At 40.8% G+C, this 21,735-nt stretch overlaps 1 protein-coding gene across 5 annotated transcripts in view; it reads right to left on the minus strand.

Annotated features, from left to right (window-relative positions):
* Nucleotides 1-21,735, minus strand: part of ssh2a (slingshot protein phosphatase 2a) — a 32,020-nt gene that overhangs the window by 8,418 nt on the left and 1,867 nt on the right. For 2 of the 5 annotated variants that reach the window (XM_039823883.1, XM_039823868.1), the window contains exons 1-7: nucleotides 9,732-10,261; nucleotides 3,728-3,840; nucleotides 3,043-3,107; nucleotides 2,622-2,743; nucleotides 2,345-2,410; nucleotides 2,062-2,127; nucleotides 1,182-1,376 (exon numbers count right to left, since the gene is read on the minus strand). In XM_039823883.1, the coding sequence (XP_039679817.1) occupies nucleotides 1,182-1,376; nucleotides 2,062-2,127; nucleotides 2,345-2,410; nucleotides 2,622-2,743; nucleotides 3,043-3,107; nucleotides 3,728-3,840; nucleotides 9,732-9,859 (755 nt within the window). In that variant the 5' untranslated portion in view covers nucleotides 9,860-10,261. Of the gene's footprint in view, nucleotides 1-1,181; nucleotides 1,377-2,061; nucleotides 2,128-2,344; nucleotides 2,411-2,621; nucleotides 2,744-3,042; nucleotides 3,108-3,223; nucleotides 3,302-3,727; nucleotides 3,841-9,731; nucleotides 10,262-19,212; nucleotides 19,257-21,735 lie in introns of those variants that run through there. The other 3 variants (XM_039823874.1, XM_039823891.1, XM_039823899.1) reach the window with 3 other exon arrangements.

Raw genomic sequence — 21,735 nt, forward strand, 5'->3', positions numbered from 1 at the left:
AGCATGTGACCCCAGCTCCCGAGTCCAGGGCTCTGAAGATAGCCTGCAGTATTCTAGAAGCAGAAGTGTAGCAAGACTGTCTGAATGTAAGAAGAGTTTTGGCAATGCTGTTGTAAAGATGTGAGGACCTCCTATTTCTAACAACAAGTAATGGCTACATCTACTACCTTTTACTTTTAGTTAGGGCTGGGCAATATATCGATATTATATCGACATCGATATATGTGACTAGATATCGTCTTAAATTTTGGATATCGTAATATTGTAATATGACACAAGTGTTGTCTTTCCCTGGTTTTAAAGGCTGCATTACAGTAAAGTGATGTACCTTTCTGAACTTACCCACTTACTCATTGTATCCACATTATTGCTGATTATGTATCAAAACTCTCATTTTGTTAATATTTTGTGAAAGCACCTATAGTCAACCCCACAATTTCACAGCAATATCGACACTGATGTATTTGGTCAAAAATATCGTGATATTAGATTTTCTCCATATCGCCTAGCTCTACTTTTAGTTACTTTTTCCATCCGTTTTAGTTTGAAAAATGCTAATTATTTGGATTAACTTCAACAAGCGTTGAACAAAAAAGCAACTTTTTGAACAGAATTCAAACAATTTAGTGAATTTTATTTTTTTAGTCACTAAATACTGTTTTGTACTTCTTTTTTAGCATTATATATTATTTAGTTGACGTGTTAACATTTGGAATGAAATGCAGTGGTTGTTGTGGCTATGCATTCAACACAAAGCCTTTGATTAGAACCTTTTCAGAGCAGTGTACTCAACTGGAATTTTGCACTACACATCATTGGGGGCTGTGCTACTTTATAAATATTATTTTTTGGGGCATTTTTAGGCCTTTATTTCCACAGGACAGATGAAGACATGAAAGGGGAGAGAGAGGGGGAATGACATGCAGCAAAGGGCCGCAGGTCGGAGTCGAACCTGCGGCCGCTGCGTTGAGGAGTAAACCTCTATATATGTGCGCCTGCTCTACCAACTGAGCTAACCCGGCCACATGGGACGGTGCTACTTTATGACATACAAAATGAAAACTTGTGAAAATGACTCCCGGTCTGGAATGCCCCACAAACCAAACAATATTCCAGATATTCCATCATCACCGTGAACTGTGGATTTGGTTAATCTGTGTATGTATCCGTTGGCTACTCACAAGTCTGTGAAGAGAACGGGTGAATTGGCACGGTGCGACTCGACGTCTTGCATGGCGTTCCACTCATTGACGCAGAACTGGTTAGAGGCGACCCTGCTCTGGTAGTAGCTGACCCAGGTCAGGAACAGGCTGCCCGGGTAGTAGTTATGACAGCGGGCCACCTCGCACGCTTTGTGCAGCGACTGGAGGGCTGACCTGAGGCAGATAGTGAGAATAAGAGGATTTACGCTTGAAAGGCTGTCTCAAGGGAAAAAAAGACAAAAACTTCTACAGAGAAAAATTTGGACTGACTGTAACTGTGTTCTTTAAATGACTGACAGAGTGAAATCATTTAAATCAGGAGAGGCTATAACAATGGGCAAATGAATAAAGATGAGGCAAGGTAGGAAAGGCAAGAAAGTGAAATTCGAAAGAAAATGAAAAATGAATAACACCACATGAGATATGAAATATAATAAGGGAGATGGGTTGAATAATTAGTGACAGAAACGAGTGAGGTGAGAAGGGAAACGAAAGATTGCAACGATGAAGAGATATAACACAGATGTAACTGCAGATAAATGAAAGTATCAGGAGATATTCAAGGGAGAGGGAGGTCAGACGAAGAGCAAAATAAACAAAGAGACAAGGAAATGAGGAAATGAAGAGGCAGCACTGGCGAGTGAGACAAGGAAAGATAATGAAGAGACTGAAAGGCAGAGAGATAATGAAAAAAAAGGAAAAGGAGAAGCAAGATAAGAAACAGTGACAAAAATAAAAGGCTGGCGGTCAAAGTCAAAAGGAGGGGAAAATGGATAGTCTTTTTAAGCCTGCAACCTGAATCTTAATGCAACATCACATTGCTGTTGTTTGTTTTAAAAAAATAAAAAAGGTTGCTTACCACATGGCCTGTACAGAAACTGGCTTGAAAACATGAACCCTGTTCACCGTTGACACACTGAAACCACTGTGACGATAGATAGATAGATAGATAGAGAGAGAGAGAGAGAAAGAGAGAGAGAGAGAGAGATAGAGATTATAGATTTGATTCCCAGTAATAGTTTATAGCCATCTTACAACACCATTACAGTTTTCTACAGTAAAATGACTAAATAAGAGTCAGATCAGAGCAGTCAGCTGCCCCAGGGAGCAATAAGAGGAAGCAAGTAGGTGTGGTGTCTCACCCGTCTCCATCCAAGTGGATCAAAGTGTCACTCCACAGAGGTAGAACCAGACCCACGGAACAGCAGCTGGTGGGAAGATCAACACGTTAAACAATAGTACAACAAAACAAGACACACAGGCTTGACATAATACAGGGATGTGTCCAGGACATCATTTAAAAGCAAATCAGTAGAGGAAGTCAGAGTTAAGCATGCTTAGTTTAGCCTTCACTTTAAAAACAAAACAAAACATTTTGATTTGATTTCTGCCAGATGAGTGTACCATTGTAGTACTGACCTATCAGAGGAGACAAAGTCCATGCCTAGCACGATGCTCTCCTCTGTGTCCTGTCTACCATTGGTGGAGACCACCACCATGTAGCGGGTTACCTGAGGGAAGGCGCTCTCCAGACGCACAGCCTGTGAGAAAAGAGGAGACATGAAGGAAGGGGGATGAGGAAAGTGAAGAGAAACAGAACACATCAATTATTGGAAAAGCCCTTTATAAAAGGCAAACATGTGTATTACTCCAAATACTTTAAGTACTTTATGTAAGAGTATATTTGTTGGTGCAAACAGAAGAGTTAAGACTTTCCCCAAACAATTTTCAGTTCTTTATGTTTGCTAACAAAGAACTGAAACTGGCCCCTCCGTCTGGAATATAATCTCCCTGATCACATGCCATCCTGCTACTATGTGTGTGTGTGTGTGTTACTTACCAGTCGGATGGTATCCTCCGGGCGCAGCACAGTGAACATGGTCTGAAGATGTTTCTGGAGGTCACCTGGATACAAAGGATTTTAACATCTTCATTTAGTTCCAGTTCCTTCTGGACAACACTTGCATTCTTAGCATTTAAAGCTTGACATACTGTCACACCTAAGATAGTGTATCATTTACCCTGTAGCAAATTTCTAGTCCATTCACACTGGAGTCTTTTTCAGTTTGGCCTACATTCAACCTGATCTCTGAATACATCTGAGGAAAAAAAGCTTGTTATTTCTGAAACAAAATTTCTGGTGCTTTTTATAGTGATCAGCCTATTTCCCAAAAGGTCCAAGTACAAAGACTGTCTCGATCCACAGACGGCAGCAGATTCTGCTATTCTTGTTTCCGAAATGTTAAAACTATTTGAAGTGTGGGTTCTTTGACAAACATTTCCTCAAGCAATCTGGCCACCACATTGCATGCAGCAGTGAACTGACTGCACTGAATTCATCTGCCTTGTTGTGAAACAGCTTCAGTTAAGCACCAGCTGTTACTGAAGATGCTGTAGAGGAATGTCCAGTTGAAAACATACTGTGCTATTTAATCCCAAATTCTTCTGTGGAGTTCATCTCTGGGGCTAAACTAAGTCAGCACTGGGAGAAGTTTCAGCTGTCATTTGTTTGTACACGTCTTTACCTGTGTGCTTGTTCCTGCGCTGGCTGATGCGAGGTGCAGAGTTAGGTGTGGGACTATTTCCTCGGGGAAGGAACAGGGCTGCACCTTTTACGGTGAGGAAACTCTCACTGATACTGGAAGGAAAGAGACGAATAAAAAGTTATGAATAAAAGCCTCAAAGACAGGGACTCCTTCCAAGTCATGTCATCATATTTGGTCTTTTGTGTAACTTATGTCATTTGTTATCACTTTCTTGCACATGCTGACCCCAACTTCTCCTATCAAGCACAAGATGGGGACAGGGAACAGATGAGTGTTGTCATGGGCTTATGTCAGTGTCACAATGATCCACTATGCTGGCCTACAGGCTCCCCAAATCAGAGCTGACAGACCAATTCAAGCAAAACAAGATCCAAGCCCCAGTTTGAACTCAGAACACAATGTTCTCTGCTCTTCCACACAGCTGGATTACACACACAGACTTACTCATACTAGCAGCTGCCAGTAGGGAGGGATTGGGAGGAGACCCGAGGTCCGAGAGGGAAGACAGAGCGAGTCCCCTCCTCCACAATGTTTGAGAGGAGATAAGAGCTGGCCAGCGCACAGCGCTCCACACCAAAGCAGGTCGTATCAAACGGAGTTCTGTTCCTCTCTGGAACACTTAATCTTATTAGCAAAGAGGAAGAGGACACATAACAAACTGATGGCAGTGTTTAAACTGCATGTGTGAATGACTCAGAGTCTCACAGTAACCTAAGTCACACAAGATACCAATAAAACAGGTTGGAAGAGACTTATGACTCTTAGCCACTTATGACCATGTGAAATGACAGCGATGGGACCAGTAAACCATAACCTTAATGATGCTAAGCAAGAGATCTGCCACTTAGATAGCTGGCATCTGCATAATACAGTGGATGCAGAGAGCACAAAAAAGCACTACTGCTAGAGAAAACTATGGCAAATGCTTAATCAGGATGTGAAGTAGCACTTGCAGACCAATGAGAAATCCAACATAATAACAAAAACACATTGTGTGCATTGGCTCTGCAGGTTTTGCCAAAATTGAGACCACAAGTTAAGCTGGCAAGAATGTAGCCTATCTAAGAACAGGAACATGTGCAACCTCAATCTTGACAGCCAGCCAAACGTGAGTCTTAAAGTTAACAGATTTCTAGAGAGCCCCCTATCTGCTGGCTTGAATGTGCCCAGCTGTTTCACATTCAATATTTTTTTTCCACAAAACACTAGCAAGAAGAAGTTTATGATTTTTCTAAGAAGCCGAATGCAGTAAATAGCAGTGGAAGTTTAAGCTCACTGCAGTTTGCCCACAATAATGGGACAAATACTGTGTATTTAAGTGTTACTAGAGAAAACACTGATCCAGGGAGTTGGCCGACTTGTTCTGCTAAACTTGAAAAGAGTGGTTTCATGGCCTCCGGGGCCAGAAACTAAGGAAACTGACAACTACACACGCAACCAGTGAAGATCACTGGGAACGCTCCAAGGGAGGTTATGACAACCAAGCCACATATTTCTTTTGAAATTGCACAAACAATTGATTGATATGCTTAATTTGACCGTTAACCACTGTGTTGGATATCTATTTTGCCTTTGGCAGCAGGCTGCAAGAGTTCATCAGGTTCTAGAGTTCTTTAGTTTCACACTCTCTGCTGTCTGCCATTTAGGCTTCCTGTCATGCCTTTTTTCTCTGTAACTTCATCTCCCCATCCTTCCAGCAAACCAACTGTCCTTCCTGAGTTTTGCTGAGACCATCGATGTACAGGATCAGGAGACACAGACAGAGACGGAGAGAAAAAACAAACCCGCTGCTTTGTGCTGAGCTTATTTCCCATGACCCACCCACCCTTGACCCAGCTGTTTCCTCTCACTACACTCTGTCGTTTCCTCATTTCTGCATTCCTCACAACTTCGTCCTACTTTTTATTTCCGTCACTCTCCTCAATTCCTGCTGTATCATGTCCAACTGGGCATACGCACACGCACACACTGTACTTGGCATTGACCATGTATAGCAGTGCTACTATACAATGTCATCTGTAATATAACACTTGTACTCTCCCTCAAAATCACGCATGGAAGGTGATGCACATGCAACATGCACTTTTACTAAGCCTGGCTGTTGGAGAGGTGGGGGGCTGTGAATGACTTTCAACTACAGTTTCTAAAAATACCGTATTCCTTTAAAAGTCTCACCTATTGATAGACTGCATTCAGAAGAGCACAACTTACTGTACATAGAGACTTCTTTTTGACAGGGCAGTGATAGCCTTCTGCAGAGGTTTAACACTGAAGCCTGCATGTGCTCTGATTATAGGGACTGGTCTACTACTACACATAAAAAGGTATGGCTAAGCAGAGACAAAAAATACACACCACCATTCCACACTAGAGCTGCAGCGGTTGGTCAATAAATCCATTGATGATTGACAAAAAATGTATCAGTATTCACTGTTTTGATAATCAACTGACATTTTTGAAGAAAAACTGCCACACATTCACTTTGAGGATTTTTATGGTTTCTTTGCCATTTATGATTGTAAATTCTATTATTTTTGGGTTATGGGCTGTTGGTTGAATAAAACAAGGAATCTAAATACATCTCCTTGGGCTGTGGGAAATTATATTAAACAATTTTCACTATTTTCGGACATTTCATAAACAAAATGATTTATCAATTAATCAAGAAAATAATAATTATTATCATTATCATTATTCAATAATGAAAATTATTATTATTATCTGCATCAATCATCATCAGCATTGTAAATGTATACAGCCACCTGGGAAGTGACTCAAACTGATACATTTGTAATGCTGTAATGAACCATCAACACTAGTCTGTTAGCATGTACCCAGATGAACCACATTATATGTATGTTAAGCTTATTGTTATGTTCCAACAAGAAAGCCAGACAAGCTGATTTAAGGGCAAAATACACAGAAAGATAACGCAAGTGGGGAAATAAAAATAGGGCAATAAGTTCAACTTAATTTGACTTCACAAAGTATGTGAATGAGGAATGGGCAGTGAAGGGTGGAAGATAAAGAGAGATGACCCAGTCATAGTGTGTAGCAGAGAGTGGGGTGGGTCATCTTTTGGCATTCAGCCATGCCGGGCTTTGGGCAGAAGTAAAGCAGTAGGTACTTGTTAGGGCAACAGTAACAGACACAATCATCACTATGTAAGGACCACTCCACATAGTGAGCAGATAACTGGGTGAACCCCCCCCATCCCCCCCAATGCCCATATTAGTCACTCTCAGGATGAGAGTGGGATAAATATAGGGCCTGGCTCTATGGAGGGCAGGACCCACTAAGGCCTTATGAGTTCGCAGCAGAGACAGCTAAAGCCCATGGGAAAGACAGGGAGTTAGCCGGTGTGCGTATGTGTCTACGTGTCCACAGGTACATGTTAGGCCCTGCTGCTTGGAGGCAAGGCCACGGAAAATGTCTCACAAGCAGAAGAGTGACAGATGGATGAGAAGAGAGAACAGTAAAGTTCATGGGGCGTAATGAAGTAGAGGCTTAAAACTCATAACCACAACATCCTCAATTCAAGTCTGGCTACAGGCCTCTGTTGCGCGTCTTCTCACTCTCCACCGTTACACAATTGTGGCAATTTTGCCCTAGAAATAAGTTCAAGCCCTATTACACTTGCACAGCATATTACTGGGCCAAGCATTAGACACGAGAAGGTGTCAGATGGGGGCAGCCAGAGCAGAAGAGGGCCAGGGTTGATAAAGAGAAAGGAATACCAGGTCATACTGAACATAGACTTCCAACAACTGGCGCTGACGCCAGTAAACATATTGCCCAGACCCATTGCCTTCTGGATGTGTGTGAGTGAGGACCACAAGTTTCGCTACAGTTTCTTTGTTAGTCCAGTCCATGGTCCAAGCACCAGCCACCTTAGTGAACTAAACATACCTGAACCAGGCATGCAGTGCTATTCTGAGAAGGATCCAGATTACGTTTCAACTTACAGTTTAAAAAAACTACAGGCAGAAAAAAACAGTACTGAATAAGCTCAGCAAAATATAATTTAATGCTGGTCGAATTAGGCAGATATGTAGCTCAGTTGGTCATAACAATGGCTAGGTAAGGGTTCTATTCCCACTTTAATAGCTTGGGGTTAAAAAAAAGAATAACTGTACTTTATAACGTGGAACTTCCTTGATGTGGACCTGAATCCATAAACAAACACTATCAGACGCCTAGCAATGAATAGCACACAGCTGGTTTGATTTCATGCCATTTACTGAAGCTAATTGCGCAAACTTAAACCACGTTATGTAGGTTATTTGATTTTAGATGCATCTCACGCACACAGGCAGGCAGGCAAACACACACACACACACACACACGTAGAAAACACGTATAGCGGAAGAGATGGGTTTACCGGAATTTTTTTAATTGGTGGGATAACAATGGTGTTTTAAATGCCATTTAGCCACAGGTAACACTTAAGTACATGGATGGCCTCAAGGCTTTTAATTACTCATTTAAACCCTAGTTAAACATTATGGCACATACTGGCATTCACACTATAAATAAACAGACATGTACACAAACATTAAACATGCCAACACACATGTACGCACACTAGGTGATATGAATCAAAAGATGCTAAGAAAAAACCTGCCTTGTGATGAGGGCCCTTTTCCACCCTGAGCAATACAAGGGAGTGGCAATAAAAACGATCAACAGGCATCATGCAATGTGGCCAACAAAACCAGGAAGTCAGAAGATTCCCACATCTGCTGCTATTTACTAGACACACATGCCTGCCAGTACACACTGTGTCTTGCAGTAACATATTTCCATAAACCTTCATTATGCAGCTGTAAAACAGCTGAAAAACAATGCAATCAAAAGGCAGGCTGTCCTTGACTTTCCTGAAAACCGCCACAAAAGGCCAATTCTCATGCAGGGCACAACCAATTACTGACTACACAAAAATGTTACAAAACAACAGCAAAACACAGACACTGGGACTAAATTGATTTTGTGGAAAATTGGGTACTGTTGATTTCATCATCTTTTAATTCAGTTGCAGTAATTTCTACATTGATTTTCCCCAAATTTGCTAAGCTTATCTGAGCCAGCTCCACATGAGTTTGGAAACACTGGAACACGCTAGCCTTTGATCTGTCCTGAAGGGCAAACTTGTCTTCACCGCATTTACAAGTCTAGGGTCTAAGAAACATTAGCTTATGGATGAGTCAGAGACATTAGCTTTAGGCCTAATTGTTGGCTTAAATATACAAAAATATACAAATTATTAACATTGCTGCCTTCTTCTTGAGGCTTATTTAAAGTTTTTTTTCAAATGTTTATTTAAAACTTCATACAAAAAAGTCTTAATTGCAACTTCATAACAACTATCATTATCACACCATGTACTCACAATTTCAAACAGACAATATCCCAGCCTTGGACAAACAAAAAGGCAAAAAAGCCCCACAAAAATCTTGATATGGCGGTCATGTGATTTATGCGTGTCTCAATAAATGAATTGCAATGTGTCATCCTACCTGTGAAACAGGTATGATTCATTATGTTTTAGTAACGTCAAAAAGCAGCACGATGAGTAAGACCCTGCTACGTCACCAGGACATACATTAAACAGTGATGTTGCAAAACTATTTACACATACTGTGCTTACTCACAGTGTTGCAACGGTAAAAGTTTAACACATTATTACTATCTCCAAAATGTTAGACTAAATGGGAAACATTTAAAATGTACAACTAAGATTATGACTATCTACAATCAACAGACAGAGTCATTTTACAGTAAAATCCCACCGTTGGAAGTAAAGTTGACCTCATGTGTAACTTAATCAAGGGCAAGTGCTTTAGTTTGAATGGAGACCCTTCATGGTACCTTTGCTGTGAATTCATTAAATCGTTTTTAATGTAGGCTAATATAACAGTGCCATACTGGAGTCTATTCTAGATTTGTATCTACTCTCCACAACTTTTTCACCTTTTAAACTTACAGCTGGTTGATCTGATTTGTTGACACCACCTCGTCGTCGCTGTAGTAGGGCACCATCTTGGCCCCGCAGCAGGAGCAGAAGCTGACCGCCGACGAGCTGTCGGATCCGGACACCGCGCCGAGGGTCATGCCGGCGGTGGGGAGCGCTGTGAGGGAGGAGCGGGGGTCAGGTGTTCTGGGTCCGAGAGAAAACTTTTACTCCTCTCCCACAGTCACGTGCTCTGTCATTTCAATACGTCTAACAACTCCCTTTGGTGTTTGGCCGTAATACAGTAAAAAAAAAAAAAAAAATTACGAAATATTCCGCGAAATAAGCACCCGCGTTTCTGCCGCAATAGACTAGGTCTGGCACACTTTGTTCCTGCTCCCGACAGTGACGCCTGGCTGTTCAAGATTTCCCAATAAAGCGGAAGCGAGTACCATCATGAATAAATGTCCGTGCCGTACCATTATTTATCAACGTTACAACAGACAGCATCCTCTCTACCATGTACAGTACTGAGACATGACTCCGGTCAAACTCTCACCGGAGAAGTCATAGGAGGGAGGAGTTGGAGACATGTGTTTTTTTGGGAAAAGTGGGGAGCCAAAGAGGACAACAGGGAAGTACGACCGCCCACACCGCCAGCCCTTCTGCATCGACACTTTGCAAAAGCAGAGCAGTTTGTATACAAAGCGCTGGCCACCGTGCAGGTGATTAGACTGTTTAGTTCCCTTCTCTCTGTCTGGAGGGTGTGCTTATCAGAAAATCCCCTGCTTGTAGTGTTGGCTTAAAAGCTGCATACTGTTGGTAGGCTACTAACATGCCACGTGGTTGTCCATCCATGATGGATTATGTAATGCTGTAGGTCAGACTATAGAGTAATACATTTTATTTATCTTAATAATATGGTAATATTGTTTCAATCAACTCCTGTCCAACAGCTAATTGGGTGTCCTGGTGCAACAGGGTAAAAAAAGGGGATGTGCTCATTAAACTAATAAAATAGTCAATTAAACCCACATGGGATTTTGGTTTGGCAGTGAGTCACTCTCCACCATTTTCTCCCAACACACAGACCCTGTGGTTTAGTTACATAAGGAGCCAGAACAAATGAGAAACAGGCTGAAGTGTTCCAGACTGAACTGCTGTGGCAGCAGGCCTGTAGTATCGAGGTAAAGCGGAGATATGCCGGAGCCTGTCTTGATAAGTCTGAGGGAGAACAACCCTTCACATCAAGGTGGTATGATGACATCAAGTATCAACTGACACATTGCATGCTGTGAGATGGACACAATGTTTTGGTTCATTTTTATAGCCTATTAAACATTTTATATTCTGCTGGCGTGCCAGCATGTAAACTGACAATAATTTGAAATCACTGTAAAACTACAGCCCCCCTCATCATATTCACACCAGCTTGTGCCAAGAGCATAAGAATTAAACTAAAACATCTGTGGCAAATGACCTCAGCACAGTGAAGCTAAGCTTTATTGTCACGTTTATGGAAGGCCTGTTTTAAGATTTGGCTTTTCCAGGGTAGAGCAGTTATCTATAGGGAGTTTGACTGAGAAACAGGGCACTATTAAGTATGGCGTAATACAACACACCTTTGGCTCAGTGTTCACAAATGTTCCAGCTCATTGTTATTCACTGTAACCTGCACAGTATGCTTGTGTTCACGGTCTGTGAACACCCCTGAGCTGTGAGGCTGTTGGAAAACTGTAGCTAAACTTACTATTGATCATAGAATGACCATAGTGCAAATATATGAAGGCCAAGACTAAGGATGGATCAGATTAATGATTTCTCACTAATGTTTATTAACCAATTCACAGTCACTGTATCCAATGTTGCCTTGCACGCAAGCCTCCTATTTTCACAAGTACACAGCAACATTTCTGGCCAATAGTCATGCTTTTTGCTCAGCTGTAGGATTCCACTTCCTCCTTAAACTGCATGTTTTTTATGTTGTCTCTTCCTCTGAACTAATTATGACATATCATGGTATTGCTAGTGGCTCTGACACATTTCCTCTTCTCAGCATTTTATAAATTTCTCACATGCGTCTTATAAAACATTTCAAAAATGAATTACACTGTGACAATTGGACGCAGTACATTCAGTCACATTACATGTCAACAAAGTATGAGATTAATATTTTGTTCAGCCCTGCAATACTAATATGCAGGGATCAGCCTACATTCAGTGTTTTAAATAACAGCCAAAGGCCTTGAGACAGTGCATTAAAATGCATTACAGTGTTTTTAAATTTCAGTCAGAGGTCAGTCCCCTCTTCCTCTCTCTTGTGTCAACTTACTGCGGTCCCAGACTGTTTGTAGGCCTGGAAATCTGTGTACAGTAACTCAGGGCACCACAATAACAGCAAAGGCACAAAACGTGCTTTGTACATTTCACAGAAGTGTAATAACAAATCAGAAGAATCTTATATACACTCTAACCTTGTGAAAGTTACAATTTTAATCGAAAACTGTAAAACTAATTAAAACTTTACTTCTTGCCATAAAATGTTTTATTTTCTCTTGCTATTGCAAGACAGGAATACAGTTGCTTTATTACTTAAAGCTCTCTTCTTATTATTTTGTTCTGTTTACATTACACAATCTGGCTCATTTTAACAGTCAAGATATTAGACAAACAGAATTGTACACAATATACTTTAAGCAATACTATAGTAGTTTATGTTTTTAACATATGTTTGGAAAACTCACACAATCCACCACAATAACTGATAAGATTAGCTCTGGGGGATGTTATAAACCATGTCACTAATCATATAAAAAATGCTTTAGGAGGCTTTAGCTAGTTCAGTGCATTTTCAAGTAGATAACAATATGTGGCAGGTGACAGTGTATGTGTATATGTTATCATTAGAGTGTTCTGCCCAACGAAACTGATTATATCACATATGAAATAAACAAGGTTCAAAGGTCACCCACACCTGCACTCCTGCCGTCACACTAAGCTTCACTCCATCTCACTTTCCTATCAACAACTCTTGCATCACAACGCAGGTTGTCCAATGAGCTCTGCTAGCAACTGTGACCACAATATCCGCACACACCCACACAGCTTGTCATGTGGTTCTGTTTAGTGTTGTCACATCTACCAGCACTAAGTGGGAACTCATTTTTCTGTGGGCTGGTAACATGAGAGTCTGTTGTGGTGTTCAGCTGAGACATGTTGCACAATCGTCTTCCGCTACATGTCTTCCTTTATCGCTTGATGGGAATGGGCAGATGAAACATGCAGTTTAACAGTTCTGTAGTTATTAGGGGTGGGGGGAAAAATCGATACAGCATAGTATCGCGATATTTTTCGTGGCAATACTGTATCGATACACAGATGCCAAGTATCGATCTTTTATGATATATGTGTTGGTCAGTCTGTCTGCTTGACAATCCCATTTTGCAGCAATAAAATTGAAGTGAGATGAACAAACAGAGAAATGTATCTTTTTAGATAAAACAGATGTTGACAAAATTGTCCTTTGGGGACATAATTTGAAATTGGGAAAAATTTGAAGTTGGAAAAAAGGTAGTACATTGCAATATATCGCAGAATATTGCAATATGTTTAAAATCGCAATAATATCGTATCGTGACATAGGTATCGTGATGATATCGTATCGTGAGGCCTCTGGTGATTCCCACCCCTAGTAGTTATGGTTGTGGCGGTGGCTAAAACCACCTGGCCTCAAATCATTAGATACACAAACACACAACATAAAAATATGTTTAAAGGTCCCATAGCATGAAAATTTCACTTTATGAGGTTTTCTAACATTAATATGAGTTCCCCCAGCCTGCCTAGGGTCTCCTAGTGGCTAGAAATGGCGATAGGTGTAAACCGAGCCCTGGGTATCCTGCTCTGCCTTTGAGAAAATGAAAGCTCAGATGGGCCGATCTGGAATGTGCTCCTTATGAGGTCATAAGGAGCAAGGTTACCTCCCCTTTCTCTGCTTTGCCCACCCAGAGAATTTGGCCCACCCATGAGAGAGAGAGAGACATCATGGCTTTCAAACGAGCAAAGTGGCAATTGGTCAAGGCCACACCCCCACCCTCCACCTTGCCCCCCCCCTCTCCTCCTCAATAGCTACAGACACAGAAATGGCACATACTAAGGAAAGCTCACTGTGGGACTGGATCTAGTGGCTGTAATTCTGCACCAAGGCTGAATTTCGGGAAAGAGACTTCAGATACAGTATTATACACTGAGGTCTATATAAAAGCATCCAAAGAGCACCATGTCATGGCACCTTTAAAGATTGAAAGCAAAGCAAAGAACAGCTGTACTACAACGCCTTCAGCTCAAATGTTTGCTAACTACTCAGCCCACTCTGTTGCGATAGGAGAACTAAACCTTGGAGAAACAGGTAGCACTCTAACAGCCAGATAAGACAGACAAAGACAGACCTGTTAGCAGAAGAGTTTGAGACCCTATAGAAGTAATCTTCCCAATGCTGGGTCAAATACTTTTTAAAAGATAGATTTCTGTGTTGGGTGATTTTGTTCATAGTATAATTCTATTTCCAGACTATGGTGCTAAGCAACACATGCTGCATTTTGTAATGAAAATTCTGTGGCATGTCACTTATTTGGTGCATTATGGCCAAATTCAACTTTTTTATAATTAAGGGGATGGATTTGAATTAATATATTTATCATTTCATTTCCATTTAATTTGAACCACAAGATACACAACATACATCATTTCATGAATCTTGATGGCTGTGTCACATTTGGTGCATGTAATACTGCATGTATAACTGTGCCCTATAGACAATCTTTTTCTCTTTTATGTGGTGGGAAACTGATATATGCCCATGTAGTCACTAATCTAGGACAGGGCATATTGTTATGTGTACTGTATGTTTAACTGTGGGAAGACAGGAGGCAGGTGTGTATCCACTGTGGAGTGTAAATGACAGAGGAACAGCCTATACACTCAACGAGGCATGTCTCCACATGAGGAGATGGTGCTTAACAGTGAACAGTGAACACAGATGGTGTTTCCACGGCTCGGTGTTCGTTACTGCACCTTGCCCTTCTTATTCTTCTAATAGCAGAGTTATTAAATTCTTGGCCTGATGAACCTGCTCGTCTTGTGTGCATCTGGGTCAGAGCTGATGCACGAGTCACTAACATGCATACTTACTACTTAACAGTGCAGGGAGAGGCTTGCAACACAAATTATTCGGATGTATAACTAGGTTGGTCTGCTGTTGTGAAGTAATGGCTGATGTTATTTCTCACAGAGTAGTTCCTCTTGCCACCCAAATAGATTCTGCCTGCCATTAATATCATTTGAAACTTCAATTGTATTATTGTCCGAAACAAACAGCATCTGAATAAGGAAATGCTCTACAGCAGTGAGACAATGGACAGACAAGGTCAGAAAGTGAACAGCTAAACGCCGCCCCTCTTCTCACAGGCTTTTCCCCCATCCACAGCTGGCTTTTGACCAAAGCAAATACATCACACTGACATACCCCTAGGCTCTAACAAGGTAGCAATGGTGTGTTGCTTTATACAGGCACTCTACAAACTAAACGGAGATAGAGAACTGAAAGCAGGGACTGCAACTGACATTTCAAGTGGGCCATTACAGGTGTGCTTTTACAGCATATGTTTCAATCTTGTGATGCTGTGACCTTTAACAGTAGGCCTGTATGATTTGGGGAAAAATATGAATCACGATTTTTTAGCTTAGAATTGATATCACGATTCTCTGCCAAGATTTTCTTCTCACAAGTGTAATGTTTATTGCACACATGAACCATGACAAAACAAATAAATTGGCAGTACCAAACATAGATTTTCTGTGGCACCTATAGCACATTGTGCATCACCACAAGATTGTAAACATAGAGGCTTCAGTGAATAAAGAAAATAAAGTACATACTGGCCATTTAAGTACAATAGGCTACCAAAAATAGTGACACATTGAACTAAATATGGCCCTGATACAGGCTCTATCTGAACTCCTTGAACATGTCTTTACATAATTAAAACATGTTAATGTCAATGTCAAATGCTTTCAATCAATTAATTGAAGGAGAAAAAATTAAAAGTTAAATCGTGAACAGGTGTGAATCGAGATCGCGATTTATCGTGCACGCCTATTTAACAGCTGTGCCACATCACATGTTATCTCTGCGCATAATCACAAGAAGGATAGGAAGCACCTCTTTTGTTCAGCCACCACAGCAGAACAGAGTTTATCAGCCGTTTTCACAATTTTTCCAACCATTTAAAGATTGATTTACAACAGAACAAAAGCTTCAAATGTTAGTTTCGTAACTCTGGATAGAAAAAAAACCTCTGTCCTTGACAGTCAGTGTCAGTCCTGAGGCAACAGTGTGTGGCAGGCACAGATTCATTAATGCACTGCAGTAACGTTATACTTCACTGGTGTGGTGCGGTGGGTACAGACAGCTGTTTATGTGTGTCTATATGAAAGCGACGTTCAGGGAGAGATACGGGGTGTGAGTCAGTGAGTAGTCAACTAAATAACTGAAAGAGAAAACAGACAAAGACTCTGGAGGAGAGCGAGAAATTAATGCAGAAAAAAAATATAACTGCACTGCAAAAGCCAAAGCTCCCCTCAGTCTCAGTGGCTCCTATACGGTATATTTGCCCTTGCTGCTACTTGAATCCATATGTAGGGTGGGGAGTTAATTGGACCTCATCTCTTATGTAATACACATTAGGGGTCACTCAGCAAGCCCCTTGGCTGCACCCTGCATGTCTGTTCCAGTGTGTGTGTGTGTGTGTGTGTGTGTGTATTTGTGCTAATGCTGAGCAAATGGTGAGCTAGGTAAATGGTAAAACAGGACTATAATGATGTTAGGCGTATGGGGAATAAGCTTTGTGTGTGTGCGTGTGTGTGTGTGTGTGTGTGTGCACATATCCGTGGGTATGACTTCACCAGCTGCTGCTGCTTTGTTGTATTACCTAACCGATAATTGGGACCACATGTCGTTCTTGGCACTATTGGGGTGTGTTAAATACTTGCAGGAGTGATATCACCAAGTTTCAATTTTCATATTATGTGTGACATAGCATACCATCTTTTTCTAGTATGTTCTACTTTTGGTTAAAATCCACTCTGTTCCAGGTTTCATCATGTACTATACAGTAAGTGCTCCACATGAAGCCCTTGGCTTGTCTTGGGCCAGTTGCAATCATGAACTAAAATGACTATCATATGGTGTATATGGGATTTAAATAGTATTACCCCTGCCAATGAGGTCATGCTTTTGTCCAGTTTGTCTGTATTTTTTGAGAAGGATTTCTCCAAAACTTGGGAACAAATTAAAATGAACCTTTTGTAAAAGTTAGTCCACCGGCGGAGGAAGAAGTGACTAGTTTTTGGTGCAAATCCATATCTGTTCCGTTTAACAATAGAGAATATAAAACATCCATCTTTACTTTCTGTCTTGTTACATTTGCAGTACTGTAGATTTAGCATAAGCACTTCACCCACCCCTACCTTTCTCTATAGATGTAATCGGTTCAGGATGAATCGCCTCACTAATATTATGGCTTTGTTGTCAGCCAATGCATATTATGCAGCCTTAACTATTTTCTTTTTTTAGCTTGATAGTTAGTGCACATTGTCCTGCTGTGTGAAGGAGCTCAGGACTGAAGACTTTGACCCTGCTAACAACTCTAGACAAGCGGGAGCCTGACCAGCTTTTTTTCAGATGTATTTGATTTTGCCAGACCTTGCTGGGCTCATGTAGCGTGACAGGGTCCAAGACACGCATTTACGAAATCTGAGTGATCCTGAGCAACAGCCAAAGCCCAAAGGTGAAGAAAAAGGAAATGACAAAAGAGTTAAATCTCCTTCTGGCAATGTAGAACTCTGCTCCGCTTTGTAGCAACAACATTCAACACTGAGACAACACCGGTACAGACTGGCAGATTTTAGAGTCAGGACTCTGGTTGAAATCTGTCATTATCTGTTATGTGTGAGGTTTCTGACAAACACGTTTGTGCGTAGCATTCTGTTTTACCCTGTATCTGACGTACACTGTCTCCTGGCAGGAAAGCAACGTTTCACTCAGACCAATCCTTCAGCCTGCACTGGCCTCACAGAGCAAGATATGAACAGTCCAGTCTGTCAACACTGTAGGAGTATATGGGTCATGTCTTACTGCAGTGTCTCATTACCTGTTGTATTAAACAATACCGACAGTAATAACAAGATACATTTAAATCAAGACACAAAAAAGTCTAATGACAAAGCTAGACGGTTTAGATTGCACCTCAAAGCTTAGATTAGTCCGCTAAGTCCCTTACAAAATCCATTAAAAATGTTCACCTCCCTGTTTATTGGTTGTGTGCTACCGTGCTACATGGAGAGACCGTAATGTAAGGATAACATTTAAAGTGATAAGAGACTCTGTGTGAGCCTGCAGGAAAGTGAAGACAAATTTTCCATGTTTAGTGGTAGCTGTTTATAGGCAAAAAGTTGTGAAGGGACAAGTCTATAAATTTCATTCCATTTCTGTAGAGGGCCTTGGCCCAAGATACAGCACAATGACAAAAACACCTGAGTTATCTAAACAAAAGGACAATAACAGTGCTGACGTCATTGTCTTTTATGAAGATATACACGCATCAAAAGCAAATCATCTACTCCGCCACAACTACCAGGTAGAATCATGCAAATCAATCCCAGCCTATGACATCAGTGGACAGAACAAATACTGACAAAAGTACTTACAAAGACATCATTTGTTTGCAGCATAAAAAAAACAAAAAACTAAATAAAACTATTTTAAAAACTGTCATTACCACAATGGTTGGTGCCACGGGGCATAATCCTCAAATGGCATTAAGTGCTATGTATTTCAAGGGCAATAATATAATCATAAAATCTAAAATTATTAGAATTCCTAATTCCTCAATAAGTTGTATTGAGACAGTTGCCTTTACTAAACAAAGCTATACTAGCTTTAACATTTTGTATTTTCTCCTTGACATTAACTGTTGTATTAAGGTGCTTATTGAACATGGTAACTAATAGAACTAAACAAAATGACAATGTGAATCTGGTGAAGATAGACTTGTTGTTAACACCTGTGTTTGTAGGACAGCAGTTTTGATAGATACGACTCACTGGGAAACAACTTCAGTGGACATCATTCCTTTTATTTGTTACAGTCTTGGTCTAAGCAAAGATGAAGGGAATTTTCATTTTGGTGGCATTGACAAACTGGTTTTATCTTGACACATAAGTTAGCCTTTTGCAGATCAAATTAAGTTGTATGCAGCACTATATTAAATCAATGAACCAATTGCATTAATGCTTTAGCAACTGTAACAGAAAATGTGGCTCAGTGGTTAAAGAAACACTGTTAATCTGATGCACTGTCTCCCCCTACTGGACTTTTCTAGTGATGCTACTCAATGGCAGTGTGTGAAAGTTATTCCAGGAAACTGGAGTATGACAAAACAGGAAGTGGCCTTACCTTCTGGGTTGGGAGCGACGGTCATCCTCACCACTGCCTGATTCCTAGAGACACAGACAGAAAATTTGAAAAAAACAAGAAATTAATATGCAATATATATATATATATACACAGTACAGGCCAAAAGTTTGGACACACCTTCTCATTCAATGTGTTTCCTTTTTATTTGCAATCTGATACAGTGTGTCCTTTCCAAAATGCTAGCTGCTGGTGCAACTGATATGAACTGATGCAGGTATTTATATATATATATATATATATATAAATATTTTATAAAAAAAAAAAGCAAAAGTTTAGGACAATCTCCTTCTCATTTTTTTTTTTTTTTCTTTATTTGCATGACTATGTAATTTAGTATTCTCACCGAAGGCATCAAAACTATGAATGAACACATGTGGAATTATGTACTTAACAAAAAAGTGTGAAATAACTGAAAACATGTCTTATAGTTTAGATTTTTCAAAGTAGCCACCCTTTGCTTTTTTATTAATAAGGGATACAATTCCACTAATTAACCCTGACAAAGCACACCTGTGAAGTGAAAACCATTTCAGGTGACTACCTCATGAAGCTCATTGAGAGAACACCAAGGGTTTGCATTGTATCAAAAAAAGCAAAGGGTGGCTACTTTGAAGAATCTAAAATATAAGACATGTTTTCAGTTATTTCACACTTTTTTGTTAAGTACATAATTCTATATGTGTTCATTCATAGTTTTGATGCCTTCAGTGAGAATCTACAAAATAAATAGTCATGAAAATAAAGGAACACATTGAGTGAGAAGGTGTGTCCAAACTTTTGGCCTGTACTGTATATATATATATATATATATATATATATATATTAGGGTGGTACGGTTCATGAAAAACACCGAACCGCTTCGGTTCGCTAGTCTCGGTCCGAGCATGTGTGTACCGACGGTTCGTAGTACACTGTTAATGTGCACTAACCTCTTACTGCCGGTGTCCACTTTCGAACCTATGTTAAACAGTTGGAATGACGAGCGGATGTCAAAGCAACCCGAGCTGATTGACGATGTACATGGGTTGGCTGTCCAAATTTAAGTGTTGGGGTCAGAACACGTCATATTGTACTAAATAGAAATGTTTCTGAAAATTTCGAATAAGCCTGCAGTTGCTGTTGTTTCAGAAAAAGTTTAAGATTTTCGGTTTTGGAGACCCGCCGTACGCTCAGCCCATGCCGGGGGGAGCGCCAGCGTCGTTTATAGTCTGGTGTGTGGGAACATTTTGGATTTCACGTTACCTATGATGAAATATAACAATATAGAACTGCCACTGTGTGCACGTTTTGTGCAACATACATTCAATATGCTAATTTTAGCTATATGCTGAAGTATATTCTTCAGCATTAAAGAAGTGTTAAAGAAAAAATAAGAACCGTACTGAGCCGAAAACCGTGACCCTAAAACCGTGATACGAACCGAACCGTGGGTTTTGTGAACCGTACCACCCCTAATATATAAATACCTGCATTAGTTCATATCAGTTGCACCAGCAGCTAGCATTTTGGAAAGGACACACTGTATCAGATTGACCAAAGAGACTATTTGCTTCACACGCTGAGTCAGACTCAAGTAACCTTGCATTAAAAGAGTGCTAAATTGGCTGGCGGCTACATCAAGCCTTTCATCTGTAACTTCAGTTACAAGACAGGGCATGGTATTTGAACTGAGGCTCAGAGCACAGACCAGGGGTAAGGCTGCAACAGACTTAGCGTCCATACCCTCCCCGCTCTGTCTCTTTTTCCAAAATAAAATAATCCTCCCCCCACCACTGCAACCAGCACAGTTCACCCACCCACACACACACACACACACACACACACACACACACACACACACACACACACACACACACACACACACACACACACACACACACACACACACGCACACACACACTTAATCCCAGCCTGTTTTGGTAATCCCTCACAAAACTCAGGGAAGTTTCTCTTTGGCATCAATCTGTCAATCCTGGCTACTACACAGGCCAAAACACACACCCAATACCCCAGACAAATACAGTATGGATGGACACAGAGGGATAGTTACAGGCATGGGACACCGAACAATAACGAAGACGCTAATGCTGGTGCTGATGAATGATGATGATACATGATGATGGATGAGGAAGATTAGATGGAGAGGTCTAAAGGATGAGGATGGCGTTTTCATCTATTCCTGTGCCTGCTTCCACAAATGTGATTAGGCCTAGAGAGGCAGCTGGCTGAATGATGCACTCTGCATCAGCAGCCTAACAGCCTGCCTTCAAGGCAAAATATGGTGACACGGGAGAAATACGAGTCCATGCATGGACTCAAATACTTCCTGCACACACACCTAACAAAATGCCTAGCTCAGCAGATTTCAAAGGCATATGTGATCCCAGTATACCATTACACCACTGCAAAGCACTCACTCCACAAAATTACTGATGAATGTAGGGGCTGTAGGGTATACTTCTAATATGTGATGAAGACAACATACCATTAATAAGCGCGGCC

Source organism: Perca fluviatilis, chromosome 2, assembly GCF_010015445.1.
Source record: "Perca fluviatilis chromosome 2, GENO_Pfluv_1.0, whole genome shotgun sequence".
Classification (NCBI taxonomy): Eukaryota; Metazoa; Chordata; class Actinopteri; order Perciformes; family Percidae; genus Perca; species Perca fluviatilis.